We start from the raw sequence: 27,908 nt of genomic DNA on the forward strand, positions 1-27,908 counted from the left end.
CCAGTAAAGTCTCTCTTTCAGGAAATCCTCCCTTCATCCCCACTTTAGTCTCTGTCTAGTACACTGTAGTAGGAATTTAATACACCTGACAGGAGTAGCCTCCTCTTCAATACAGCTCACAACCTGAAACTTCTCCAAGTCCCAGAACCGAACAGTCCTGTACACAAAACAGAACAAAAAACATAGCTCATCCCTCTAGAAATCTGCTGTAGGATCCAGTATCGAAATAATATCCTAATAGCTTTAATGACTTTTGCTGTTGTGCACATATGATGAACCTACACAGGCGGCTAGTCTAGCTAAGATCCGTGAATCCAGCCACAGATGCTTAGAGGCTCTAGATACAGACAGGTATTTGGAGTTAAGAGGACACCCTGCAGCTGAGCAGGACTGCTTGCTGTTCAGGTAGGATGTCAGCTGGATTAGTGAGATGCTTGAGGCTATCGCATTGTTTTCCAGTGCGGTAGAAGGTGCCATCAATTTTGGATGAGAAGGCACGTTCTGTGCATCACAGAAGTGACATGCTGCTGGCTAGATGTTAGGCTCTTGCAATGACCTGTGTGACATTCCTATTTTCCATGTTCCTAGAAGGAATGGCATAGGGGAAAGGGAACCGACATACACAATTCCCTTCTTTCTCCCTCCCCTTACGTACCTGTCAGAGCTGCCAGAAGCCAAAAGGTATTCATTGGGATGGAATTCAACAACGTTTACTGGGCCAGTATGTCCTGTAAACTCAAACACTATCTTCCCAGCAGCCAGATCCCACAGCTGGAAGAAGGAAAAAACAGACAGACTCTTGAAAAGATCTAACATTAGATAATTCCAATACACTTTGGATTTCCTTGTAACAGGCAGCCTTCTAACACCTTTCCCCCTCCAAGAACAGACTCGAGTTTGTCAAAGAAAGCAGTGATCAGTGAAGGAGAACCACCCCAGTCATTTAAGGCTGCATTTTTTTTTTCTTCTTTTTTTTTTGGCATTCTCTTAAATTTTCCATTTAATTTGTCCCCTAGAAGTTTCTGGTTTATATTTAGAGACTAAGATAAAATACAGCAGTTCCACCTGTCCCCACAGATTATATCTCAAAAGCAAACAAACAAAAATCCAAAAGCTCTGAATCCCTTGGCAATTCATTCTTCCTGTGCTCTAGTCTCCACTGAAAAATCCAGAGTGAAATGACTGATCAGTTTATTCCATGTGAAGCTGAAAACAAAAATCAGTCCTTCGCTCACATTCCTCCATACCACATTTGAAACAATTGAAGTCACTGCTTCAGTTGATACTTCTCTGAATTCCTTCTCTTGCTCTGCTCAGTCCTGACAGCAATTTTCAGACTGATAATCATGTGCAATGTATATGCTAACACACTCCTACTGAATTAAGTGAGCAAAGACAGAAATTGGTGTGGTGAAGCAATGTGCTGCGGACAACTCGTTCTGTAACATTTACTGAGACAACCGAGACCGATGTTCAGGTATCACAACTCTACCACCATCAAAACTTGAACTTTCACGTGCATAACGCCAACATGTCTGTCGGATAACTGCATTTCAACGCATGCAGCTCTTTTCTGGGCCACTGGACATGATCCTCATAAACAGACTGGTCCCTGCAAAGCCACAGGGCTCAGCCAGCTGCCTAATGAACTAATGGTGTTTATAAGTGAGTGCTGGTAATGCCTGGTAAAAAGATGATCCCAGCATTCCTATGTGGCATGAGCGCATAAGGAGAGTGTCACAATAAATTACCTTTACAGTGTGATCATCAGCAGCAGAGGCTAACCATTTCCCATCAGGACTAAAGCGGAGACATCGAACTGCTTCTGTGTGACCCTGAAATGAGAAAAAGAAATAGCATTTTCTTTTTTTTTTTTTTTCCTTCTTTTAGAGGGAATTCTGGCTTTCGTCTTTCAATCCTATACAGTATAGTAAAATCAAGTAACTGTTTCACAGAACAGCTGTTTCACAGCTCGCAGAACACTAAACACTACACAAGAGCTACACCCATCCACACTAAATGCATGTAATCCCTCTCATCTAGACATTTCTGGCATCAGTTTAAGTACAGTAAATACAGATCTGGCTTAATTAATAAGAACAACTTTAAATTACACAGATTTATGGCTGATCACATGGAAGTGCTGTGCCATTAAGTTGGTTTCTAAATGAAATTAATATACAGCAAGTTCTTTGGGTACAAAAAGGCCCCAAGAATAGAACCATCTCAGTGCAGTGGGGACTTGCGTAGTAATATCAGTCACAGTATAAAGAAACACTCACGGATGCTCTCCACCCCCCACTAAAGCCAACCAGACTACAGTACATTAACTCCTATGAAATCCATTTCATATTCCCATACAGTTCACAGAGGCCTGCAGAGGTTTGCCAGGCCACTTCACAAATCGTGCAAATCTTACTTTCATACTGGAATACGAGGAATTTAATTGTACATAATCACTTTAAGGTTTGCTCACAAGTCCTCGACAGAAATCCTTCTCCCCTCTTCGCCTGAAAACTAATGAAGCATTTTACCTTGTACCTGAAGACACAGCCTTTTCTTCTTACGTCCCAGAGCTACAGGGAAGAAAAGCAAACAAAAGATATGCTTAGAGCAGTATGCGGGGAGCCCAAGAGTCCCGTCAAAAACAAGAGCTCTCCCTGTCACCACGCTGATAGACACTGCAGAATGAAACACTGAAGGGGCTGTCGAACCCGTTTGCTTCAGGGGTATTTCCTAACCTAATTCCCCAAGTGAGAATCACTTCTGTAAGGTATTTTTTGCTACAGAAGCTCAGCTCCTACAGTCAAATACCAGCCTGATGAAGCAGATGCAATCCACAGCAATCAGGACTTGCTGACATCAGGTCTCGGCTGACACCTTACTCGGAGCCACATTCCACAACAGAGGAGTCACACTCATGAGCTACCACTGTGAAAATACACGCACGAATTTCACAAGCACTCACAAATACACCTGCCCACACACATGGAAATGATGATGTACAGCATCTACCAACAGCTTGGCACAAAACACATTCTGGCAACTCTTCAAAACAAAGATACTGTAAGTAAAGAGGCCAATCTCTACGGGAAGCTGGGTTTTACCTTAATGTTTGTGTCCAAAGAGCCAGATGCCACAAAGCTTCCAAAAGGATGGAAATCAAGGCTGCAGATATTCGCCTTGTGACCGAGCAAGGTACGAAGAACTGGGAAAAGGAGCAGCAGAGCAGGGAGAAGAAATAGGGAGCAAATATTTAGTAGTTCATTTTCCCCAGACACCGTGCAGAAGTTTAGCCATACTATCCTCACCATTAAGCACATGCTAATACAACGTACATTAGACATGCCAGACATTGTTTATTCATCTGTATACATTATTTTATGGAAATGTTTCTGACTTTACCCTTGTAATGCGAAGAAACAGCAATAGAGGGCCCATGTCCAATGATCCTAATGAAAGTCCTGTCCTTAGGTGTGGAAACTATGAATAAAACTTCAGAGGTCTCCACTCTGAAAACAAAACTAAAAAGCCACACTTTGAGGCAACTGTCGGGCAGTATATATTTCCACTTGCTACAAAAAGAGCAAAATGGGAGGGGAGGGAGGAACAGTTTTAGCCCGGAAGTGAAAGGGACATTTGATTGCCTGCATCGTTCACCTTGCAGCTATTAGACAGAGCCCTTCTGGGGACTCTGCAGCCCCGTCCAGGCACAAGCCTGACTTCTACCTCTTAGGTTCCAATATTCGCTCTGGACTCCTTCCATTGCCCCTTGCAAGAAGCATCCCAAAGACCAGGAAAGGACACTTAGGAAGCATGAGACAAAGAAATGATCACAGTGTTTCAGCAAGTCATCAACCAAGTAACACCCCTTGTAATTCTGGAAACCAGAAAGGACCAGTAGAACTGGTACACCGCATCTCTGAAAGTAGAGACGAATGCAGAACTCAACTTCGAGGAAGAAAAATTGCTCAGATAATAACAAGGGCAATCTCTGTCCATCATCCGTCATCTGGAACAGTGTGATGATTCCCCTGACAGAAATTAGCTCTTGAGCCAGACCTGGAGTGGTCATTTGCGCAGACACTGGCTCATAGGTCTCCTAATAAATTCAGCCAGATCAGTTACTGGTAGAGCCAAACTATTTTATAACTGAACTGATTCTAACTGTCTGAATGACAAGACTGCTTTTTGTTATTTATGACACCTGCTGTTTGCCTTCTTAGCTCAGCCAGTGTCAGTCTATTTTCATTACATATTCTTTCTATGAACAAGTAGCAAGCTATAAGAAATATTCAGTCATTTTATGGTATTCCTGCTGGAATGCACTCAAGTGATTCATGATACCTTTGCAAACTTGTTCTAAGATTTGAGAAAAATGCAATAAATAAAGCATGACTCAACAGTTGGCCTTTAAAGGATCAGAGCTCAATGAGTTCATAGCTTTTATGATTTATTAAAAATTAGGTCTTTGCCTATTTATATGGCCATGCAAGAGCAGAAGAGGAGAAAAATCACTTGAGAAAAAAAGAAAAGTTAGAACCTAAGAACGAGAACAACAGGTCAGCAAGCAGGGGATTCCTGGACTTGTGCAGAACCTAATATACTTCCAATCTGATTTTAGATCCTTTTATTAAGGTTGACAATTCTAAGCTGTGACTCTGAATACAAATTCTATACGCCTAGTTACTCTATACATGCATGGAACCTGATCTGGAGTATAGATTTCAATGCACTTGGGTCAAAACCTAGAAACTAGTTCCTCAAATCAGTCTCCACAATACACGTACAAATTTCTGCTCGAGGGTGCATACACAGCTCTACAGTCTCAGTAGGAAGTGCATAAAAGCCCTCTAAGAGGGATGGAAATTAAGATGAAAGCAATGCCAGGCTCCTGTTCCTTCTTAAGTTGGGAACCTTCTGGGACAGCATAGATATTAAGCATAAGGATATTCCAAAAAGCATGCACGAACAGCAGTGAAAACTCATGGAAACCTACTTTTGGCAGCTTCCAGGTCCCATACTCGAATGGACCCTGACTGGGACCCTGCAACAATGAGTTCCTCATTCGTATTGATCTGTAGGCTCTCAATGGGTGTTGTATGGCCTGTCAGGCTCTGCAAAGAAAACCATGAGTCACAATCAACATGTACTGACACAGCCCTGTCCACAGTGGCATGGTTCACACTCGATTGGTAGCTAAAGTATTTAGCCATGAGTTGGGGCCACCTGGTTGTGCCACTGATTCTTTTTCCTTATCAGCTACCAGTACGGTAGAGCACCCTAACGACCATCACTGCATATAGCACTGTGCACGCATCTTCCACGTTATCCCACCTTCTGGGGCGCACAGACTAATTTTTAAAGGATGCATCAAGAGAGACATGGGTAGTTAAACATTAGGTGCGGATGCCCAGACAAGGTTGACACATGCTTACATTATAAAAATTATGCTGTGCAAGCGCAATGGTGCCGTGTTTGCTCTAAATGGGTCACGCAAGTGTCATGAACCGGTTACAAAATCAAAGCAAGAGCAAAAGCAGGGCTACTTTGAAACCTTCACATAAGCAAGGAGCCATATGCTGCTGCCAGCAATGGGTGTCACAGTGATAATGTGGTGCTATTACTGAAGTATTAACTTGAGGCATAAGGTAGTAATTCACATGTATGCAGCTCCTTTCATCCTTGAGCATCTAAAAGCTTACAAATTACATAAGTATTTTGAAAAGGCCAGTATTTAATTAAAACACAAGAATATTTAAAACTAGCTCTAGAAAACCAATACCACTACTGCAGACTTTTTGCGTGTCAATTAAGCAATATTCTATGCTTTACTCCATCCTGAAACAGGTCTTTTTAAGTAGCTAAGCTAGCTCTGTGCCTCCCACACTCGTACAGAGGCTGGGAACGCCAGTTGAAAGGTGCCTGTTCTGATGGGGCTTTCTTCGGATTTCACATGCAACTGAAACCCTCTACATGCTCTACAGCTGCAACTGTCACTGCTTAGTCAGAAACAGAGCTCAAACTTGAACAAAGTCGCAATGCTACTTGAAAAGTTCCTCTTCTTCCTCTTCCCCAACACATAAACGTCTGGAATCCTAACAACATAGACACTAAAGATTCATTTCAGAGGACAAAATATACAGCACAACCCCAAAAATCAAGATTCTTTTGATATACAAGAGTTGCACAAGTCCTCAGCAGCTCCAGGCAGTCCCTGCCTCTCAGAAACACCAGCTTCTAACGTCTGTGGTTCCCAGGAAGTGCAGGAGAGCTACAGCTCTCTGCTCCCACAGAAAGGGTACGGAGATATTTAGTCCTTCAACCTTCCTTCTCGTGGAAGGCAATACTCTGGTTTCGGACTACTGTCATGCCACCACCAAGGGCCTGGAAAGACACAGCTTAACTACACTATGCAAGAAGCACAGCACTGCCAGAGGTGAGCAACTCCTTTTGCACCCATTTCAACCTCTTTATACTTGACCTCAGCCTATGAATGGAAAAATGAAGCGTACACATTCTCCTTTTAGCCTTTTTGACCCTACTTTCCTGATTTCTTCCTCACAAGGTTCACACTGGCTAGAGAAATGCTTGCATAACACATTATTGTGCTGTTAATTAAAGAAATGACAAGGGACACTTGCTAAAGATGGTTTTCCACAACACCCACGCAAAGCAAAAGCGATGCAGGACAGACATCTGTTAAATATATTTATGGTGCACTTTAGTGACCACTGCTGGGGTAACCCTACTCTTTCTAACAGGCTGCGCCCAGCATTACTCTTCCCCAGGCAAGTTAGCAAACTATTCTGACAAACTTTGTGCTGACAGTTAGTGACTGTGGGACAGGTGGGAACGCATCCTGCTGGGGATGTTTCCTGCTACGAGGGCAAACTCCAGGGTATAGAACTGGCTCCTGTAGTTTGCACTATAAAACTAGCTGATCTCGTACAAAACTCTGCATTTAATTATCTGTAGCCTGGTAACGGAAGGCACAATATTCATTATCTGAGCAAGCACTGGTGCAGCTGAAGCAGCCAGCCATTCCAGATTCTCTCTGGAGCAGTCTCACCAGTTACCGAATTCTGTCCCAATCTTTAGCTAGAATTTGGTCACCCAGCTTTGTGTGGGTAAACTCTATTCACAACCCAACAATCTTTGCCCTCATTCCCCACCCTCCATACCTCACAATTAATATTCCCATCCCCCAAAAGTTGAAAACAGGCCTGTTCTTACCATGATGCAGTTGGGCTTGTTAACTGACCATATGTTGACCCGACAGTCATCTCCTCCAGTAGCCAGCAGCCGGCCTGAACTTTTCCCCAAGACTAGCGAGGATACATTGCTGCTGTGAGCCGTGATCTCTTCTGCACAAAACAAAGCAAACAGTTAGGACAGACCAGTATAACAATTTTCCATCCCTCCCAAAGGACTAAAAAAATATTCTTCCTCCAGAAAAACTTTCCAGTTTCCACTGGACAAGCTGCAGCAGCCCACAGTTCAGATAAGAAGTCACACTATTATCTTGCTTGAAACAGTCCTTCTTGGCTCTGCCTGCTGTACTTAAGACATTTGCTGACCAAACTTCACAACTCCAGTGCTCATGTGGCTTACAAAAAGCATCTTCTCTCACTAGCAGCAGCTCTGTAGCTTTTAAAGATTTGCTCAACTGTGGCAACCTGCTCACAGAAGCTGCTTTACCTTCGGTACCTGGGTGGGTCTCAGTAAGCCAAGCTGTCTGAGAAGCTGCGATAATACGCAGCTAGCGAAAGGCCCTGTAACCCTGTTCTAGAAAGCAGCAGCAGACTGTCCAAACTGAGAGGAACTGGCAGATTAGCAGCAGTACAGTTTGTTACCTCACACAGAAAAAAAGTCGGACTCAGCAGCGGGGATAGGTGGAGCTCCCTTCTCTGAGCGTTGGCAGAGGCTTTGCTACGTTCCCACTATGTTACACAGGTGAAACTTCGCAATGCAAAGTGTGAAACTGTGACAAAGGAAGGACGAGTATATATCCAAAAGTGCACAAAAGAACAAATGTGATTGATACTAAAAGACTGTTAAAAAACTGGGGGGTGAGGGGAAGCTCTGACACTGAGAGGGCTTCGCAATGACAGAACTCCACGGAAGCCTCATCATAAAGAAACAAGTTTGGGGCAAAAGAGAAGCCAAACGAGCATCTTTGCTTAGACATCTAATTTACACAGTGGATTTTTAAATCCACTCAAATTTTTGGCAGGGGGTTTTGGCAGATGTATTTACCAATTTCTTCCTCTTACAGTCCTCTTCTTTGAAAGTTCACAGGATTTGCATGCCTAATAGTTATGAAACTTGTTTGTAAAAAGGCTAGGTAGCAATCAATTCAGTTTTCGTTCAGATTGTTTTGGTGGGAGGAGCAATTTGATCACTTTACACGCAACACTAATCCAAAAGGATATTAGACGGCTGCAATAATAGTTACTTTGATCTCAAGCTCTCAGAGTGCTTTTTTGAAAGCAAAATTGCACAACTTTCACTTTAGCTGGAGAAACACCTTTCAAATTACAAAGGTAACTGGCCTGTAAATTACATGAGAAGGGCGGGCAAATCTGAAAATATGCTTGTATTGTGTTGAAAGACCAATCTTCCATATGACAATGCTACAGTAAAGTATGTATACACAGACTTGAGGGTAACAAACAGTACAATTAGTATTAATAGACCAACTCACTAGTTAAAATTGAAAGGACAGATGCTGAGCATTGCTGCCGAAATGAGTGCGTCAGCAGCTCCACTTTTCCCCTCCTCTTGATTTCATTCGTAATAATATATTGTAAGTTTAAAAGTCATTGCTGAAGCATTCAACTCTCTGTTCCTAAAAGCCAGGTTATAACCTGATGCCAGCCTTGGCCGGATAGCATCATCCTCTCCCTTGGTGAAGTGCCCATTTCCTTAAACCCACAAACTCTTTTTTTTATGGAGTATTCATCACCAGATATCACCCACCAGCTCAGTAATATTAAGCTCCTAATTAGCATCGCTGAAACATTTCTAACATTCAGAACGCTTCTTGCTCTAAAGAGGATGCTAAGATGGGGCAGAGCCTAATGAAAATGAAGATCAAGAACTTCTGCCCACTTAAAGAGAATGGAGATCGATCGACTTCCGGCTTTTCCTACAAGGGGAGTTTCAGAGATGGGAAGATAACATAGCAAACTGGCTTCCCGCTCAAAAAGATACGAAATTACTAAGTCGATTATCTCAGCTCCCTTAATGTGTTACCCGTCAAGGATACCCTATTTCTGCTAGCCGATTTCTAGACCTCAACTCACTGGTCTAAAGCTCGCACTTCTGAACAACTGATCACTTCCCATTGCTCCTAAGCACTCCTCAACAGCCCCTATGAAATTACTCATCAGTGACCAGCAAAGCAGCTAGAAATGGATAGTCAGCAACTGCTTACTGCTCCTTCTGAGGAAAAATAATGGATGTAAGAGCAGCAGATTCTTGCTGTCTCTTACAAAGCAATTCCAAGAGAATGAGACATACAGGCCGTGCAAAGACCACCTCACCCCTCCTGCAGCAAAGAGCTCAGTGCACCTTCTGTAACAAGTGAGCAGCAACGCGAACAGCCCCGAACAGGCTACCCTGACACCGAGGGACCTCCCCGCTGCAGCCTGGGCTCCAAAGGCAGTTTCCATCGCTCCCTTGTACTGCAAGTGAGTTCTTGTACTACATGAGAGTCATGCGGGGTTAGCTAGAAATTTAGGATAGCATTATAGCAACTAATCAGAAAAAATACAGGCCGTGACCCTTCGAAAATAGCAACGACAAGGCCCTACGCTATTCCACTGTGCTGCTATGTTTTCCAAAAGGATTTCCAGGCGTTAAAAACTCCAGTCAGCAACTTAGAAAGAGGGCCGGGGCACCCACACCCGAGGCAGGGATTAGCTGGTCTATCACAAACCGCCTCTTCCACCCCTCTTCCAGCTGGGGAAACTCCTCTGCCCTCCCACGGGAGGGCAGCCCGGCGACACTCACGCAGCTTCCACGCCGTCTTGGTGGTGACGGCCACGGCCATGTCGCAGCGCGGCGCCTCTCCGACGGGCAGGGCAGAAGCGCCTTCTTCCTCCCGGCGAGGCTCCGCCGCCCGGCCCTGCCTGGGCCGCCTCTCCGCCGGCGCGTCCTACCGCCGCCGGGCCATCCACCCGAGCTTCCCGGGGACCTACTCCTCACCCGCGTCCCCGCCCTGGAGGCAAAAAAACACCGGCCGGGGTTACGGCGACGCCCCCGCCACGCCGGGCCGGGGAGCGGGAAGGCCGCGCCGAGGCGGCGGGCAGGGGGCGGGGGCCCAGCCCGCCGCCCGGCTCGGCAGCAGCGCGGGGCGAGGCCTCACCGCTGACGACCATCACGGTAGCGACGGGCCAGCGCGCAGCCCCGCGGGCGGTGCCGGGCGGGAAGCGCTCCTCGGGCCGCCGCAGCCTCACCGGGCGATGAGGAGCAGCGGGCGGCGCCCGGAGCTGCCGGGGGGACGCGTGAACGTTGACTGGCGGCGGGGCCCGCCCGGCCGCCCCGGCTCTACCGGCGGCGGCTCTGGCCCTCCGCCCCCCGCCCCTCCGGCGGCCTGACAACCGGCCCCTCACAACAAACCTCGGCCGCGCCCCGCCTCCGCCCGGCCGCCGCCAATCAGAGCCGCCGCCCCCCGGCCAATCCCCGGCATCGCTGAGCTCCGCCGCGCCGAGCCGGGCGGTTGCCCGGTTTCCGCACGCCGCTCGGCCAATAGGAGCTGAGAGAGGGGCGGTTGCCCTAGCGACGGCAGAGCAGCCGGCCATTCGCAACGCAGGTTCTTGGCGGAGCCTTTCAAGCACGGCCAATAAGGAGGGCGGTGCGCTAGAGCTGCGGGGCCGCCATTTTGCGGCGCGGCGCGGCGGGGCGGAGCTGGGCCACCCCGAGGGGCGGTGTCGGGGAGCGGGGCCGGGCGCTGCCGCTTCCCGGCCGGCGGGGAAGCTGCAGCGGCTGCTTAGCTTGGAGCTGCCGTGGGGGCGGGCCAGGGGTCTTTCTCCGGCCTTGTACCTCAGGGCCCGCCGGTGGCCGAGGCGGTTGTGCCCCTGGGCTGTGGCTGGTGTGTCCCCAGGAGGCGATTCCCCTCGCCGGGTGTCACGGGCGCAGCCCTGGCGGGAGCGGGGCTCCCGGGGTTCCCCATTTCTGTGTCTTTTTGCCAGGCAACGCTGGCACCAGCTCCTCTTAGTTTTGCTACTCCCGGCGAGTCGGGCCCACCGGGGCCTCGGGTCGTTTTTCCTCCCGGCAGAGCCTTGGGCGCTCTCACAGCCTGGCAGAGATGGAATCACACTGCTTGGACTCTTTCCTCCCTGTTTCTGAAGCCAATTACTCCATCAAAAGAGGAAATCAAATTAGTTTGATGCTAGTCGTTGATAATATGTATTAGCTGATTTTGGCAGCTCCTATGTCCCTAGTGCCTGTAAAAGGATTTTTAAATTAATTTGTTCTGGTGTCTTTTCTGGTATTGAACGAACGCTGAGGAGTTCATAACCACAGGCTTGCTTGCTCCTTTTTTCTTTCTGTTTAGGGACCTTAGGGTTTCCTTTCTCCTCAGTTCCCTGAGGTCCCTCAGTCCTTCAGCAGATCACGGTCCTTGTGATTTGGAAATTGTTTTGGCTAGTTCCTGAAATTCCTCTTGTTCCTTTTCAGTAGTGTGTTCTTATTGGAATACCTCTCTATCTCAAGAGTGAGCTTTTCTGAGCTTTCGCCTTTCCTGGCCTGTTTCTATCTGTGCTAGGTCACCACATTAGCCAAGCATTGATAGAGGGATGCGGAGCCGTCAGAAACAGTGTGTTGGTATGAAATCGGCTGCTGCTGTTGTCAAATGGCTTGGAACATGATGTACTGTCATGAAATACCTCAGAGCTCCAAAACTGGGAGCTGGGAGGCCCTGGCAGACCTGGGGATTTGCTGTGGTCGTGCCAAACACTGCAACCGTCTCCCACAGGAGATGCTGAATTCTCTGCTTTCCATTTCTGAGCCCAAAATGGAGTGCATCCTTCAAGCGACACCTAAATTAATGGTCTGTCTATAAGGGTAATTCGATATATTTTAATGACCTAGGATAGTCAAATTAGGCACAATGAGCTAATGGTGGCTTTTGGTTTCACCTGTTAAAATGTAACAGAAACACCACAAGAGAAAATGACACTTGCAATAAAACAGGCAGTCGGGGGGGTGTTTCTCTGTAAAAGCCCTCTAGTGTATCTATTACACTTAAAATGGACAGCTACCATAAACCAGGAGGTTTAATCTGCCCTGGTTCATGCTGTATTTCAGGTGTAATGTCCCTTATTCTGCTGTATCACAGCAAAATAAGTTTCTGCCTTCCCCCAGCTGCAATCAGTATATTCTTCATTGAAGGTGATCATTAGGAGCTGTTCCTTGAAGCCTGTAGCTGGCAACTGTAGGTAGAACCACCGTAGGTGTCCACGGTGCCTACTGTACTATAGATGACATCAGAAATTGTTTCCTAGCAGGTTCAGGGACTTACATAAATACCAATGGCACACACATACTGACTTCCATTTGTGGATCTCGGGGAATGATTATTAACCAAAATACTTGGTTACCTAAAATTTCTTGGATTTGGAATGCTTTTTGGATTTCTCTTGACTTTTTACCCTGTTTGCCAATATTTGTGAATGGTGGGTGGAGACATTCAAAGACAAAAATAAAGATGTTAAAATCCAAAGCTTGTTAATTTGAGTATTAGTCTTTGCTGGGTTTTGTAGTCAATAGATAGCTCTAAATGAGGTCAAAGAATTTTTATATTTGTTGCGAACTCACAAGCTCTAAATCTTTGCTTGTGCTACTTATAAAACCAAATTATAAATTTGTTAAAATATTACTATGTTGGAAAAGAACGAGTGTTCCCAAATAATCCTGTTCCTGATGTCAGCAGCTAGGGAGCAGGTTTGGGGAAGAAAAGCCCTGCAATACAGCATGCATAATGTGTAGCAGCTTCTGAAGCAGACCTTAAAGCTAAGGTCTTGTTCAGACTTCAGTCTCAAACATGATGGAATTGCATGAGAAGACAACTGATGTAATTGTAGATGGGCCTGAAAAGAGGGAAAAGAAAAAGACAGTGGAATGCCTCAAGTTCATGAAAATCTTCATGAATCTGATGATAATGAAAGATTTACTGCAGGCAAGTAAGAAAACCTTTCCATGTTTTTTTCAGGCTGCTTCTAACAGGCTTCAGCACTGATTTCCAGTGTCTGGTGTGAGGGAATAAAGAAATCAGGCATGACTGAGGTGCTCAGCTAGGCGAGGATCCTTGCGCAGCTTCTCTTCAAGAGCAAGGTATTTCTGTGGTGCCATCTGCTTTTCCCTAGAACAAGAAGGGGGATATCAGAGGAAAACTGCAGCAGGACATCGAGTAGAATATTTTACAGAATAGCTTCAGTGCTGAGTTCCTGGGGGGCTGACTTGTAGACCTCCCCTGGGCACTGTACTCAGACAGTCATTCCCAATACCTGTTGAGCCTCAGCGCTAGAATGTGGATATGGAACGTGGTTTCAGAGTAACGGGTGAGGAAGTCATCCTCCTCCTCTGCACTGAGCTGCTTCTGGTTTTCCTGAAACCACTGGTCCTTCTTCTGCAGCTCTTCCACTGCCTGTTGGGGGAGCAATCAGGGTAACAGAGAGGAGAGTGAGGAGCAAAGGCACACAAAAGTGCTTCTCAACGTTCAAGGAGCTGAGATGAAGAAAACCACAAATCAGAGCTGGTTTATTTTCATGGGAGGCAATAAGTTCGAGATGAGGTCTCACAGAACAAGAAAACAAGGGGAATCAAAACATGTGGAACAGCGAGAGGCAGCAAAACCTGAATGCGTTGCCTCGCTGTAGTAAAGAAGCACTGGAGAACCAAATCAGCTCTGATTGAGATAGGGACTAAATTTCACCCTGGAGCTATTTTGTTCTTTGATCGCACATGCTAATGACAAAAAAAAAATAGTACAGGCACATTTATGGCTCTCTTAAAGTAATCAAAGGAGGTTTGTTTCTTGCCTGCTGTCATAATGAGACGTGTGTTACCCTCCTGCCAGTACAGAAGAGACTCCAGTAACAACACATCCTGGAGCAAGGCTGGGAATACCTTTTCAAAGCGAGCCTGGATGATGTTGGCTTTATTAATGAGACGATGCTTAAAATCAGCCAGGCAGTCATCTCTGACGCGCAGGGCCTGCCCCTTGGTCATTTTCTCTCTGTGGCCAATTTGTATAAGAAAAGGTGCCAGGTAATCCAGATCCTGTTCCTGTTGTCCTGGGAGCTCATCCTCCATTGTGTGCTTCTAGAGGGGAAAGAACATGTTTAGGGTTTTTTTTTTGTTGACAAGAGTCATGGTCCCATTTACCTGTTTCCCCAAACACTCTGTGATAAGGCAAAACAAAAGCAAAGGCGAAAACTCCTCCCCCTGCAGGGAGGAAATAATGTTTCTTTTTCCTATAGTTTGATCAAAACTACTGCTTTGCCTTAGCTTTGCATACCAACCCTTTCCTGATGTGGTTTTTATTCTGTAGTTTATTTTCTATCGTCCTTTTTAACATTTGTCCTTCATATTTCCTTGATTGTAGAGATGTCTCTTACCCAAAACGTGTTATCCACTGAGGTGCAAGAAGGGCTCTACAAAATGCGTTTGTATTTGGACAGAGAGAGATTCGGACAAGGTATTTTGAGTGATACCAGTTTGTAGGCTGGCAAATAGCTGGTTCTTGCTTCTTTGTCCCTGCTTGTGTTTCTCGCCAGAAGTTTGGCATGTAAAACCAACTATCACCTTTTATAACCTCTCTATTCAGGAAAGCTCAGTCTAAAAACCATTCACAAGAAGCATCTTGGAGATCTTTAAAAATTGCAAGTAATTATTCTCGAATCTTTTTGTATTTGGCTAGAACATTCGTAAGGAATTAATTCCAGAGATCCTGGAACAAAATTGGCTTTGCAAGTAATAATGAAAACCAAGAAAACAACTGCTTAATATCACACTAGTGCATATTTGTGTAACAAAATGAGCCCTGGCTAGAAAGATGCAGCTTGGAATCCATTATGATACTCCCCCCATAATCCCTATTATCAACTAATCCTTGTTAATTATTTTATTAACCAAACAAAATAAAACAATAATCTTTCTCAGTGATGTGAGTTTTTCCAGACAGTCAGAAGGTCATAGCATGATCATGTTATATTTTCACAGGAAGTCAATTGAAGCTGGGCTGACTTACACCTGTGAGGGATTTGGCCCAGTATATTTTAATGATACTAAAAGCTCTTCAGAGATAATTCCTCAGACAGAAAAAGCTTACTCTGGATTTCTTTGTGTACATGTAATAAATACTGGGATTAGTGAAGTCTACCTACCATGGCTTCATACTGCTGTCTTCTCTTTTCATTCCTCTCTGTATTATAAATTGAAACTGACAATTTAACAGCGGTTTCTTCATTCTCACGGATCTTCAAAATATTTAACACCTTTCAAAAAATCAGAAGAAAGACCCCTCAGCTTTCCCACAAAATGACCATACTTTTACATGCTTGACCTGCTAACAGAGCAGATGCTGCATACTGTAGCATAAAGTTAAATATAGAAGAGCTATACAAATATGTTCATATCCTGCTGATAGTTCAAGCCAATAATGGCCTTATTTTTAGATTGCTGCTCTGTATGAAATTCTTGAACACAATTATTGATATTATCTGTTAAGAAAGCTTTCTGGAGTCATAGTCTTGCCACTACTTTTGAAATTGCACCGATAGCTTTGGCTTATTTCTTTGTCTTAACAGGATATACAGCACAAGCAATGCAAATATTTTGTCTGTTAAAACATCAAGACCGAGAAATTTGGCAAGGTAGTTCATGTGGTCACAGTGAACTAGCTTCAAATTTCTGAAAAAAAAATGGACTTTTGCAATCTTGTTCTTAATTATTCCTAGTATTCTGTGCTAATATAGTTGAACATTCCCTCACCAGCTCCTTCACGGGTTCCTCTTCCTCACAAAAACATTAAAAAAAAATAAAATCCAATGGCTTTGCCTCCATCTGCTAGAATGGTTGTATTTATCATGAAGTAATTACAAAGACTTCTAAGAACATGGATTTGTTACACTGGTCACAGTGTGATTAGCAGTACAAGCAATGTATTTTATGAAGTATTTCTCTACAGTTGCTCCCACAAAAAGTCTCTTCAATATTTTGGATAGGACTTCCTGTAAATGCCTAGCAACTAGATACAACATTAGATACAATATCCTTTCTTTTTGGTCTCATTCCCAAGCAAAACGCAGATACAGTTCTAGATGCCCCAATTCATACGCTGTCATTTGCTCTCGGAAACTGTCTTCCTCCCAAAGAATGAAGAGTAAGAGCAGGAGCTGGAAAGTGTGTGTCTCTCCATAAATATATTAAAGCTACATCTTTACTGAACAATAACTGGGTTGCAAGCTTGATAATTCAGCACGGAGACCAGATTTGTGACACCAGAGTTTTATTTTTATCACAGTTTATGCTGAGGATGCTTTGGCAACCAGTCAGCTGAAACCGTTTCCATGCCTGACCAACTTTGACAACAGTGTGGACACCTCCCTGTTACCTCTGCTTCAGATTGCCGGACTTGTTGCTTCAACTGCTTCTCTTCTTCTGTTAGCTCCTGCAACAATTTATACAGAGGGAGCAGCTTCTTGTCTTTCTCAGAGGACCCCGCCTGCAAGCAGATAAGCTAGTGAAAGACAGTAGCGCGCTCTGGGACCAGGTACTCTGCTAACAGAAATTGGCACAATTCTGCTACAGTCAATATAGTGACACTGACTTCCACCACTGAAACATCTAACCCATGGTCAACAGCTTATTGGACTTCATTTCGATTTTGAATCCATCAGTAATGTGCGCCAGATGGCACGTCTTGCACTTTGCTGATGCTGCTGTTACTTGGTTGGAACTGGTTTTGCGGGTTTAGAGATGAAAGGATGGCACTCCAGCAATTACGTTCTGTGTATTCTCCCCAATGGGAAATAGAAACTTCAAAAAATGTGCATAACATTAAAAAACCCTGTATTTGCAATCTCTCTTCGATTTTCCTAAGTGTAATTGTGCAGCATCACTGCAGAATTTACTGGCAGACTTCTGCCCCTGGTTACAGACTCACATCAATGATGTTAGTGGAGTGATCCCCTGGCCCTGAATGAGAGAATTTGGCTTAACGACAGCGCTCCACTTTTTTTGGAATATCTTTTATTTAAGCCTATCTATCTATCAGCAATGCATTAAGCCTCAGCATCTTGCTCTGCGTCTGCAGGGTAAACTCTGGGAGATTTAAGCAATGATGTGACCCAAGAAGTCCATGGGCAGAACTGGAGCTAGAACCCAGGACGTCTGCTTCTGCTTCTCTGCTGTAGTCTCTTCTTCAAGAGAAAATGGCAGAGGAAATTTCAGCTTCCCTGCCATGAATCCGCAGGACTGAGCCCAACAGCTGCTGAACCAGCATCTTGCAAGATCCCAGTGGCTGTGTCTACACTGCCTGATGACCGAGTCTGGGAAGATGACCTCAGGCATGGCTAGAGCAAGCCTTTCATGCTACACTATGTCCTGCCTGCCCAGTCACTTCCAGCATGGTAGTGCAACTCCAGGGGCGTTTGTGTTGTCAGCCTGGAGGCTGTCTGTGAGGGAGGTGTTCAGATGGAGCAGAGGGGCAGCATGGAATGTCATGCTTGTAGTTCTTCCACTGACATTTCCCTTTGTGCCTCGTGATCTAGACAAACTTCAAGATATAAGTAGTTTTTCTCCACACCTGGTATGTGATGCACATTTCTGGGGTCATGACGATTTCATTTCCTTTCCTATCCCTCTCCGCTGCTTTGAAGAACTCCTTCTTTGAGGCAGTAATGTATTTATCCTTGAGGTGATATGTCAGATGGATCGTCTCCTCTGTGATCAGAAAGATACGTTCTGCTACATCTTCATCAGCAGGCTTTTCTAGGTTTCTGTGGAAACACTCCTTGATTTGCTAATGAGGGGTGAAAATAAAGAGATGGAAGCAGGTTAGACAACACAGAAAACTGGCAATATTTGCAGAGTTGGGTAAAAACCCAACGTAAAATTTGGGTAAAAAAGTCTGCCTGGACTATGATGGCATCTCTTGGCCCATGGTCCTACTGTTCTTCCCTGTGCCCGAGAAAAAAAGCACAAAGCTGATTAAAGCAATATGGAAGCCTCCTATTTGTGGAGCTGAGTATACTCTCCAAGCTCAAAGTTAACTTGGGATGCATCCCTCCCGGAGGGAACTGCAGGAAGCAAGGTATTTTGGAGCACAACAAAGTTTCCCACATTCCCCAACATAGGGAAGGAAAAAGGAGCATGGGTGCTGGTTCAAAGGCAGGCCGCTGCATGGCTCTGTCTTGGCAGGTGAAGTGCCTGAGCCACACTGCCAGATGTCGGATTCCCTCCCTCTTCTGTTCTCCAAATCAGACCTGACTAGAGGAAGAGGTAGATTACCTGCTTGTAACAAATCAGAGTGAAGGGATACTTCATCAGGAACCTAAAATGTTATTAGTTTGGGGTCAGAACTTGAAATCATTTGACTAGTTTTGAGTCTTGTGAAAATTTCATTCCAAAATCATAGTCAAGCTTTTTTTCTTTCCTCTGACACACATTTTCCGAGTCTTAGTTTCCTAGTTTCATTCTAGCTGCTCAATGCAGTTCGTGACAACTGGTCACACTGTAACTCTCTGTCAGGCAAGCAACTGTGAGACACAGCAGCTGAACAAGGCTTGGACATCTCATCTGGAGTTTTGCCTTGGCTGTGCCCACTGAAAACGAACCTAAAGCCCTAGGCAGTATGTTTTGCATAGTATAAATATCACAGTGACAGATATTTTTCTGTTCCTGCCTTGGCCGTACCACTATAGGCCGGGAGCTGATGTCAGTTCTGGTGCCAGCCAAGTGTATTTTCTTTCCTCTTTTGCCAAACTCCGTGTGCCGGACGTGCAGGAAGTCATCGCGCCCCACGAAGTACTCTGTCATCTCCTTAGCATTTTCAACACGTTTCTGGAGGCCATCGACTCGTGCCTCATTGTAAAACTCCATCGTATGTTCAGTCTCCGATTCCAGCGACATATAGGTGTGAGCTAAGGACATAAGAGAGATTGCCTATGTTTTCAGAATTAGCAACCATAATACGGTGAACACAAGTGTGTCCAGAGGAAGTCTCATTTTCTTCAGCAGCCAGTAAATCAAATGCACATAAGAGTGTAAGAAGGGAATGTTATCTCCTCACTGCTGTGTACCAATATGCCACAGCCTAAGGACGGCAGGACAGCTTTGCAGGGCCACTTGCCTTCCTTACACAGTAAGGCAGTAATGAGTGGAGCCTGGACCCTGCTCTTCCCAAAACAGGCAAGGGCGCAGCCTCTTTGGGTGAAATGCTGCTCTAGCAACAGATCTGATGCAGGACTTTCTCTCCCCCAGCTGCACAACACTGAGAGACCAAACATAATCCTAAGGAGGAAGTTTCTACTTCTATCACCTTTTCTGGTAAATTATATCACCCTACATATGTGATAGGATGTATTTTTCTTCTGTTATGCTGGGGGGGAGCACTGTCCAGGACTGGAAGCCAACAACCCAATTCTCCACTGAGACCATAGTATTTATCTAGGTGATTCATCCCACAAGTTTGCCACCCCCCAAACTTTGTGCTTTTGCCACTGCTAGAAGGGATTCACATGAAGTTCCACCAGTGGCTGCCCAGATGAGCTGGAATACCTTTAAGACTGAGGAGGTGTCCTGGGCTGAAGTACTCTGTAGTCAGCTGTGTTTTTTTATTCACTTCTCTCATATCCAACATGTCTTCTCGGTTTTTGAACCACTCCCTCACCTCCACTACTTCAGTACCTGGTAGGAGACAAACCATTTCACAACCTTACGTCACTCTGCTGGAGGTGGTAAGAGTCATCTGATGAGCTCTCAGTGTCTCTGCAAGCACCCTGTGCTCCTGATACAGCCATGGCAGACATCGTACAGTCACTGGAATTGGCCCTGTGCACAGGGGCATTTTGTAGATGAATCCTAATCTACGTTTGAGTAGATGAATTACACCTTAAGAGGGTTTATTCTTCTCCATCCACAAGAACTAAAGTAATCAGCGCAGGGGGAGAAGGTGGTATGGCAGATGGCTATGGTTAGGCAAGAGAAATTCCATCCCAAATATTTAATGATAGTGTCAGGAGTGAAGGGAAATGAGATGGGGGCATTACACTATCGGAGAGGGCTGAGGACAGGACACTTATGTCCAGTTAGGAATCTGCATGGTTTCTTGGACCAGCTGTTGAAGAATAACGCTTTGGAGTACAGAAATACCCACAGTCTGTACCTGCCCCTTTCCATGGCTCCGTCAACACCAGTGGGAATAGTGATACTATTGCATCAACTCAAACCAGCCTTCCATTTCTCTGAAGACTGAAAATCCAAGCAGCTGACCTGCGACACTGAACAGCCTCACCACTGGAGTGTAAACAGATTCAAACTCTTGCAAGAACCCCTACCGGTGCTGTCAAGTTCTGAGGCTTGACAGACAGCGAGTGTGACGAAGCGTTTGAAGATGTGGTAGATAAGTCCCCCACAAATGTGAAAGGAGGATGAGAAAGCACAAGAGAGACTCTGGCAGGAAGGGGACCGCCTCCCCCTTCCCACCAGCACACCCCAGGCTGTGTTTGCTCAGTGCGTCGAGTGTCTTCACTCATCCCTCTTACAGTCTAAGTCTGCGTAGATGGTGAGGCGTTTCACCAGCCCATTTCCATTCAGGTACGGTGCCCATTTCTCCAGTTTTGCTTTCTTGTACAGGATCACCTTCCTCCCCTGGGAACAGCGGGTTCCAAACTCTGCAGTGGGCAAGAGAAGTGTCAGAAAAATTGACTCCCTTGTACTCAGCCCACGGAAAAAGAATTCAAGAGGGAGAAAACCATGGTCTAAGGGAAACCACGCATTTATTGATTGCATTCAGCTGCCAGTAAAGCTGTTCAGACCCTGCCTGTTGTGCTTTAACGTTATAATAGTATAATAACTCTTTTCTCTCCCGAAGCAGATATTTGATATGCAGGGGCAATACCTTGTGCATAGCGGTAACAGAAAGTCCATCCCAGGCAAAATCATTCAGCTAGCAGGAAAACACAGAGTGTGTGTGTGTCTGGGGGGGGTTCCCACCCAGGATGAGACAGTGCACGGAGGGCAGGCATTCAAACCAATAGCTGTTGCTGCCTTCTTCTACTGCACTTCACTGCTGTATGTTGTCCATCCGGAAGGGAGAACTCTTGAGTGTGATAAACCAATGTCCCAAATCCACTAAAAGGTTAGCTGGAGGGCAGCAAAAGGCAAAGGAAGCACACATACCTCTGGGAGATATCTGAATTGGGGCTACCCACGATGGTGGCATGTCAAAACTCATGTCTTCCTCCTCCTTTTCCTGCTGAAACAGAAGCAGAGATTTGCATTTTTGGCTGCTTCTCTTACTGTGCCAGGAGGCATTTTGGTTCTAGAGAATGCGGTGCAGCTATCAGAACTCAGCTCATGTGAGGCTGCGCTGGTCCTGGGGAACACGGTGGACAGTCAGGAGAGCTGTGTCGGTCACACGCAGCCTGCGGAGAGGCAAGCAGCACACTGCAGTTTACATGGAAGGAGAGCTTTATTGCATCCCCGCACTCTCACTAGCACACCCCTACTCAAGCCTAATGCAATGATCTTCTGGCTAACGCTCATGTTGGATTGGGGACGAACGTGACAATCATCATTCAGACTAATGACCAGCTTGTTTTATGTAGAGCATGGAGGGCGCTTTGCTCCCCAGCTTTGGGCAGAGGCTGAGGAGAGCAGGTAACAGGGGGGAGTATACTGTTATTGGTGTTCCTCCGTCCTGCTGTGCTGGTGCAGTGCCTGCTTTATCATGCTGTGTTCTCCCACCAGGACAACATACCATTTTTTGCTTCCAGAAGACAGTATTTTTTGGTATATTAGAGTATATACATTATTTCTACATCTGGCAACTCCACCTAGCAGCCAGGAGAGCAGGGTGCTGAACAGCAGAGAAAGAGTGTCCAGAAAAATTTCAGTTTGGATTTTATTTTTTTTAATTATTTAATCCCAAAGGTCAAAGCACTGGAGGCCTACAGAGATCCCTAGTCACTTAGGACACCAGAAGTACCACTTGGGGTCCTGCTTCAAAAAGCATCAGAACTATTAAAGATTGAGAAGGAATCTAAAATGCCAACCAAAACCGAGCTAGAGCAATAGTGATCTGACCTCGAGAGGGCAGCAGGCAGGCAGATATGTGCGGGCCTACGAACACACCCATTCGATACAGCATCCCCACTGCACGAGAGCTGTCATTTGGGTCACTCACCATATCATCCGTGTCCCTGTCAGATAACTCATTTTCCTCCTCAGCATCTGGGAGCAGCTGAAAAGGCTTGTTGCTCCCTGAAAGCATGATTTCCCAGCGGATAGCGTCACCCAAGTCAAAGACGAGATCCTAGGCCATACAGAAGAAACCCACTTAACTACAGGGCAGTCTCAAGGGCTGACACTAAACTGCATGCTGCTCCTGCACATCTGCAGTGCTCTGGACCTGGCTGGGTGTCAGAGAGTTATAGGACTCTAAACAGACTCTGGATCTCATGAGGTGGGCTCGTCAGACCCTTGGCTGTCTGGTGGGACCCCGAAGACCCGCCCCTGTGCCTAGAGGGCTGCAGATCCCTTTCCTCATGGTGCCTCTGCCACAGATGGGAGGAAGTTGCTGGAAATGCTTCTGCCTCTTTCCTCGGGGCGTGCATGGCCCCAGGGTCATTCACATAGGCCTAAAGTTGCTCTAACTCAGACCCTTGCCTCCCAGACTTTCTATCACCTAGGGAGTAGCTGAGGTGTGGGAAGAGCCTAATCAAGATCTTTCCTGCCTTAAGCCATGCTTGACAGGCTCTAAACATCCTCCGCCTTAAAAGCTGTTGTTTGAGAGAATGCGTGTCCAGCCAGCCTTAAAAGCTGATATTTTAGCACTGTAGGGGTTTAATAGGTGTGATCCATATTTGCTAGCTCAGGGTCTGGGATGTCCTGGAGTAGTTCCAGAGTCTATCAGACCAACATGACCAGAGCCAACACAGGGAATGGTAAGTGGAAACTGGAATCACCACCGATCTTGGACTTCCCCAGGATTCATGTTAGACCAACTGTCGCTCCCAGGCACAGGGGTGATTAAGGGCTTGTTACCTTGCAGCCGTTCCAGCAGTCCTGCATGTTCACCCAGTAGTTCCTGTGGTTCCAGACGCTCTCGATCCCAAGGAAGTGCTCATCCACGGTGCTGTGGCTGTTTCCCGTGAAGGGGTTGATGAAGAAGGTCTCAGGAACCTCCCTCTTCCCAGACAGAACCAAAACCCATGCATGCACCCGTAAGCCATACAAAGGGTCACGCTTGGGCTTTTCCACTTCCTGTAGTGCAGAGGACAGAGCAGTAATTATTGCCATTTTATTGCCACTTTAGTCCAACCCAACAGCAATCTTATTCTCTCCTCTGCCCACTTCTAAAGATCTCCAGGCCCTTAACACTCTTCAGAAGAGCAGTGTAGTACATACCCAGTACATATTCCTGTGCCAGCACACGCTGTGTTCCCAGAGGCCAAGGGCTCATGGCCATGATCAGGGTTGTGTCTTACTTCATGGCAGAGGGTGGTGACCTCCTTTCTTTGGTCAGCCATTACCTGTGTCTCAGCTCTGGCTCCTGGAGTTTACAGGGAGGTGAGCCTTGCTAACTCACCGTGCCCTCCTCTTCTCTTTCCTTGTTCTTTTGAGCAGCTTTACTTTCTGCCTTCTTCTTGGCCTCCTGCTGAAGCTCAAACTTGCTCTGCAGTTCTGGTGGGGGCTTAACTCTATACTTGTTGGACGACTTCTTCACCTCCTCTTTTGGTACCTGCCTCCGCAAAAGCAGGGTATTGCTGTGAAACCCAGCAGAGATCAAGAGAAGGGAGAAAATGTATGTCTTACAGGTACCTCCCAGTTCCCAAATCTTGGCAGTTTGCAGTATTGGACCTCATGAGCAGGAATTCAGTGAAGCCAAAGAGGCCTTGTAAGGAACTGCGGAAAATCACTCAAAAGATCCCCTTGGAAAATCACTCAAAAGATCCCCTTGGTGAGGTCCCTGCTTGGTACAGACTGAAACCCGGTGTGTACCTGAAGCTGTTTCCCCCAGCTCAACTCTGGAGCTCACTGGAAATGAACAGGCTGAGCATGCATGCTGGGCTCCTCCCTGCCCACTCACTGCAGGTCTCACCTCCTGTGGCTTCCTGAGCAGTGGGCACAGCTCCAGAGTCTCGTCCAGCATGCATATCTCGCGGGTGGCATACCCGTGCACGCAGTAGGCATCATACCCGGCCCCAAGCAGCATGGAGCACAGCAGCACGCTGAAGTCAAAGCAGTTCCCTCGCTGGTATTTCAGGATGGTGGTTGGGGAATAGAGCGAACTGGGCTTGAAAGAGAGAGATGCATGTTCTCAGTGCTTGTCTTGTGAAGTTGAAACACACACCAGGCAGACAGCAGGAGAGAGACAGGGCATTGCCTATATCCCTGGGCTCTGCACCCTCAGGGAATCTGTTATATAAAATTCCTATACAAGCCACAGACCCCAAAAGTCCCCTCCAAAGTGATCTGGGGAAATTCTCACCCCAAATCTGGTGACAGATTTAACCATAGGGAGAGATGGGCAGGACAAGTTTATCAAACTGCTGAAAACTTAATGCTAACCTCAACTCTGGAGTGGGGCTCACCTCCATCTCTAGCTGGTCTGTCTGCAGCGTTTCAAAGCAGAAGACCCGTAAGCTAAATTATAGTTCAAAGGAGGGAACATATTCCCTTCTGGCCCTCATCGGTGAGCAAGCAAAGGGATCAATACGCACACACTGCATATAGAGAGGTTCTACATAGTCTACTCCCAGATCTCAGACATCACCTTAAGTAATCAAGGCAGTCTCCGTCTGCTAAAGGAGACACATTCTCTGTGGTCTTAAAGTGCCAGAGTTCCTCTTGAGACCCTGGGGCTCCTGGGACACATTTGGCCAGCGTGGAGCTGGTGCAGACTGTTTGGGGCACTCTGCAGGGCATCAGCAGTCCTTGCTAGCAAAGAGTGTGCTCCCTTTGCCTTAGCTGATTCACAGCAGCCAAGAACCTGCCCCAGCTCTGGCATCATCCCGTCTTGCCAGTCTAGAAATCTCCCTTCAGTCACCACAAAATATCCCCCAAATTGGGACAGAAATGTCTAAAGCCCCTAAGAACAGGTCACTGAAGTCAAGCATCATCCCCTAGGCTTTATATGCTCCTTTGTTCCAAGGCGTCTTGGTCTTTGGAGGGGAAGCTTGTCAGCCATTGCAACCCACAGCAGACCAGCTGGTCATCTGGGGTGACTGAGAGCAGGGTCAGGCCCAATCTTGTAGAAATGTGCTTAATTGCTTGACAGGTACAACACTGTACATGTACTGGGATTACGGGTCCAAATAGAGCACACAGGGCCTGGAAAAATCGGGGGGTTGCCTAAGTAATGAGGGAATGATGGAGGGGTCAAAGACCCAGCCACTGGGGTTTCCACATTGTGTCCTGCTGAGAGGCCCTTCTGTCACCTCTGTTATGGGGTTGTTTCTGATGGATTTTTTCTGAGAAATTCCATCCCAAATATTTAATGATAGTGTCAGGAGTGAAGGGTAATGAGAGGGGCATGACATTATCCAAGAGAGCTGAGGATAGGACACTTATGTCCAGTTAGGAATCTGCATGGTTTCTTGGACCAGCTGTTGAAGAATAATGCTTTGGAGTACAGAAATACCCACAGTCTGTACCTGCCCCTTTCCATGGCTCCGTCAACACCAGTGGGAATAGTGATACTATTGCATCAACTCAAACCAGCCTTCCATTTCTCTGAAGACTGAAAATCCAAGCAGCTGACCTGCGACACTGAACAGCTTCTTTCTTACCGGTGTGATAGGGGACTTGAGGGGCTCCATGGTGAGGTAGTCAGAGACGAAGCTGGCACAGCCATCCCAGTGGTACAGCTCTGTGTAAGGCAGCAGGGTTGGCCTCACTGTTGTGCTCACAAACTTCTGTAGGGCAACAAGAGGACTTTGGTTAGCCAACAGATGCCTGGCAGAGTCTCTGGCCCAAAGCCATCCTCAAACCGCCCCTGGATGTTGCAGCTCACATTCAAGACCTCCCTAGAGCATATCAACAGCGTCAGTAACCCTCCTCACCTGTTCCAAGATGGAAATTGCATGGGGTTGAGAGGCTGTCTGCTTGGCTGTGGCTAAAACTTCAAGCTCATCTCAGACACATTACAGCCAGCTCTTAGTTTTCAAGCAAGACAAATAGCTACTGCCCTTTCCAGCTTTTACGTCCTCCAGCATTTTTTGCCTAGTATACTGACGATATAATAAATGTTGGGGAAAGCTGGTCCAAAGTAGCAATTCCAGATGCCTGGGGGAGCATCAGGTACAGAACTAGACAACAGTTGTGCAGCTCGGGCCCAGCCCTAAACAAAACCAGACCACAAACTTCCACATTTACTTCCTTCCCTCTAACTGCTGCGAAGTTCGGAATAAGACCTAACTCTGGATCCAGACTCCGTATCTGTGACTGAGCCTGAGCCTTATCTATTTCATGTGTTTCTTTTACTTTCCTTTATGTTTCTGTGGTCTTTCCTGTTTCCTAAGCATCATGCTGCAGGGCGAGCTGCCTGCAGCCTACATGGCACCACCACCATGTGTGTGGTACAATGCACTTGTGGATTTGGACAGCCGGGGTGTTCCCGGGGTGCTGTATGCCTGCTCAGAGAGCTGTGGGTACAGCAAGAGGGTTCCCATTCCCTTAGGCCAGGAGGGAGGGCAGGAAGGGCTGCTGTCCTTCCGCAGCATTCAGCACTATGGAAGCCCAGTGCTCCCTGTGCTGTGGCCCCACACCACCCCATACCTCCACGCCACACTCGTTGACCGGGTGGAGGAAGAGTGGCTTGCGGTCAGGGCAGAGGTGAGTGTACTGCTGGAAGAAATGGTCAGCGATGTGCAGCAGCTTCTTTTCCTTCAGGGAATTTGTCTTGTATGAGGACAGCAACTGGGACGTGTCAATGGAGCTCCAGTCAAAATCACTTCCAGGGCAGGAGGAGGCAGAGAGACACAGGTAATAAGCCGGGAGCAATTCGGGCAAGATGACATGCTATCAGAACATGGCAGGGGCTCCCTGTTTCCCAGGGAAAAAACAGGGATCATATCCAAGGACATGATTTTGACATAGCCAAACTTCTCTGGAGTGATGGGAAGCTGACATATACCCAGAGGCTCGGCAGATCTTTATAGTGTCACAACACAGCAGTGAAAGAATGTACAATGAAGTGGGTTATCTTGTCTCACTCACACTTGCCCACTCTTGGACAAACACACCAGGCACGCGAAACTTGCTCACTCCCCTCCCTGTGCAAGGGGACCACACGCGCCATCCACACGAGTGCAATCTCCTCGTGGGCCCCAAAGGGACCGTCTCTGCTCATCCCAGTAACTGACAGACACACGTGACTTACGGTACATCACTTGGGACGCAGACTTGCTCCATGGACACCTTCGTCTCCACATCCTGGAGTTCATTATTGACCTCCAAAGCCTTCAGCTCTTCTTCTTCTCTTTGCTCCTCTTCCTCCTTTTCCTCCAGGACCTCCATTCTGCCTGCTCCTGGGCACTACAGAAATGCACACACCAGGGTGAATTCAGGGGTGGGACCCAGATATACAGCAACACAGAAACACTCACACTCTGGCCGCGGTGATTTAGTACGTGAGCACAGCTGAGGCAGCCAGAAGCGCGATTCCCATT

General features: G+C 46.6%; 2 protein-coding genes across 7 annotated transcripts in view; both read right to left on the reverse strand.

Moving 5' to 3' along the window:
• Positions 1-10,596, reverse strand: part of KATNB1 (katanin regulatory subunit B1) — a 19,737-nt gene extending 9,141 nt beyond the window's left edge. For 2 of the 6 annotated variants that reach the window (XM_075160761.1, XM_075160759.1), the window contains exons 1-9: positions 10,373-10,593; positions 10,018-10,225; positions 7,237-7,367; positions 5,000-5,117; positions 3,108-3,208; positions 2,535-2,576; positions 1,752-1,835; positions 656-771; positions 86-157 (exon numbers count right to left, since the gene is read on the reverse strand). In XM_075160761.1, coding sequence (XP_075016862.1) covers positions 86-157; positions 656-771; positions 1,752-1,835; positions 2,535-2,576; positions 3,108-3,208; positions 5,000-5,117; positions 7,237-7,367; positions 10,018-10,057 — 704 coding nt within the window. In that variant the 5' untranslated portion in view covers positions 10,058-10,225; positions 10,373-10,593. Of the gene's footprint in view, positions 1-85; positions 158-655; positions 772-1,751; positions 1,836-2,534; positions 2,577-3,107; positions 3,209-4,999; positions 5,118-7,236; positions 7,368-7,856; positions 7,985-10,017; positions 10,226-10,372 lie in introns of those variants that run through there. The other 4 variants (XM_075160760.1, XM_075160762.1, XM_075160763.1 and 1 more) reach the window with 3 other exon arrangements.
• Positions 10,597-13,140: 2,544 nt separating this feature from the next.
• Positions 13,141-27,770, reverse strand: DRC7 (dynein regulatory complex subunit 7). Its single transcript, XM_075160766.1, has 17 exons — positions 27,620-27,770; positions 27,016-27,190; positions 26,028-26,153; positions 24,338-24,532; positions 23,825-23,977; positions 23,281-23,499; positions 22,421-22,549; positions 21,415-21,487; positions 20,778-20,906; positions 19,792-19,920; positions 18,928-19,154; positions 17,819-18,034; positions 16,625-16,735; positions 15,396-15,506; positions 14,137-14,331; positions 13,515-13,654; positions 13,141-13,369 (listed from the first exon to the last, which is right to left on the reverse strand). The coding sequence occupies exons 1-17, from the start codon at positions 27,754-27,756 to the stop codon at positions 13,279-13,281; spliced, it is 2,556 nt and encodes an 851-aa protein (XP_075016867.1). The 5' UTR covers positions 27,757-27,770; the 3' UTR covers positions 13,141-13,278.
• Positions 27,771-27,908: the final 138 nt, after the last annotated feature.

The sequence above is a fragment of the Calonectris borealis genome, chromosome 12 (assembly GCF_964195595.1).
Source record: "Calonectris borealis chromosome 12, bCalBor7.hap1.2, whole genome shotgun sequence".
In the NCBI taxonomy this organism is placed as follows: Eukaryota; Metazoa; Chordata; class Aves; order Procellariiformes; family Procellariidae; genus Calonectris; species Calonectris borealis.

Excerpts from the sequence above, each read along its gene's own strand:
- DRC7 (XM_075160766.1), bottom strand. The coding sequence starts at position 27,756 with ATGGAGGTCCTGGAGGAAAAGGAGGAAGAGGAGCAAAGAGAAGAAGAA. Across the intron at positions 19,155-19,791 it reads ACACCTCCTCAGTCTTAAAG|CTCACACCTATATGTCGCTG; the intron begins GTATTCCAGCTC and ends TTATGTCCTTAG. Across the intron at positions 13,370-13,514 it reads CTAGCGCTGAGGCTCAACAG|GGAAAAGCAGATGGCACCAC; the intron begins GTATTGGGAATG and ends TTCTTGTTCTAG.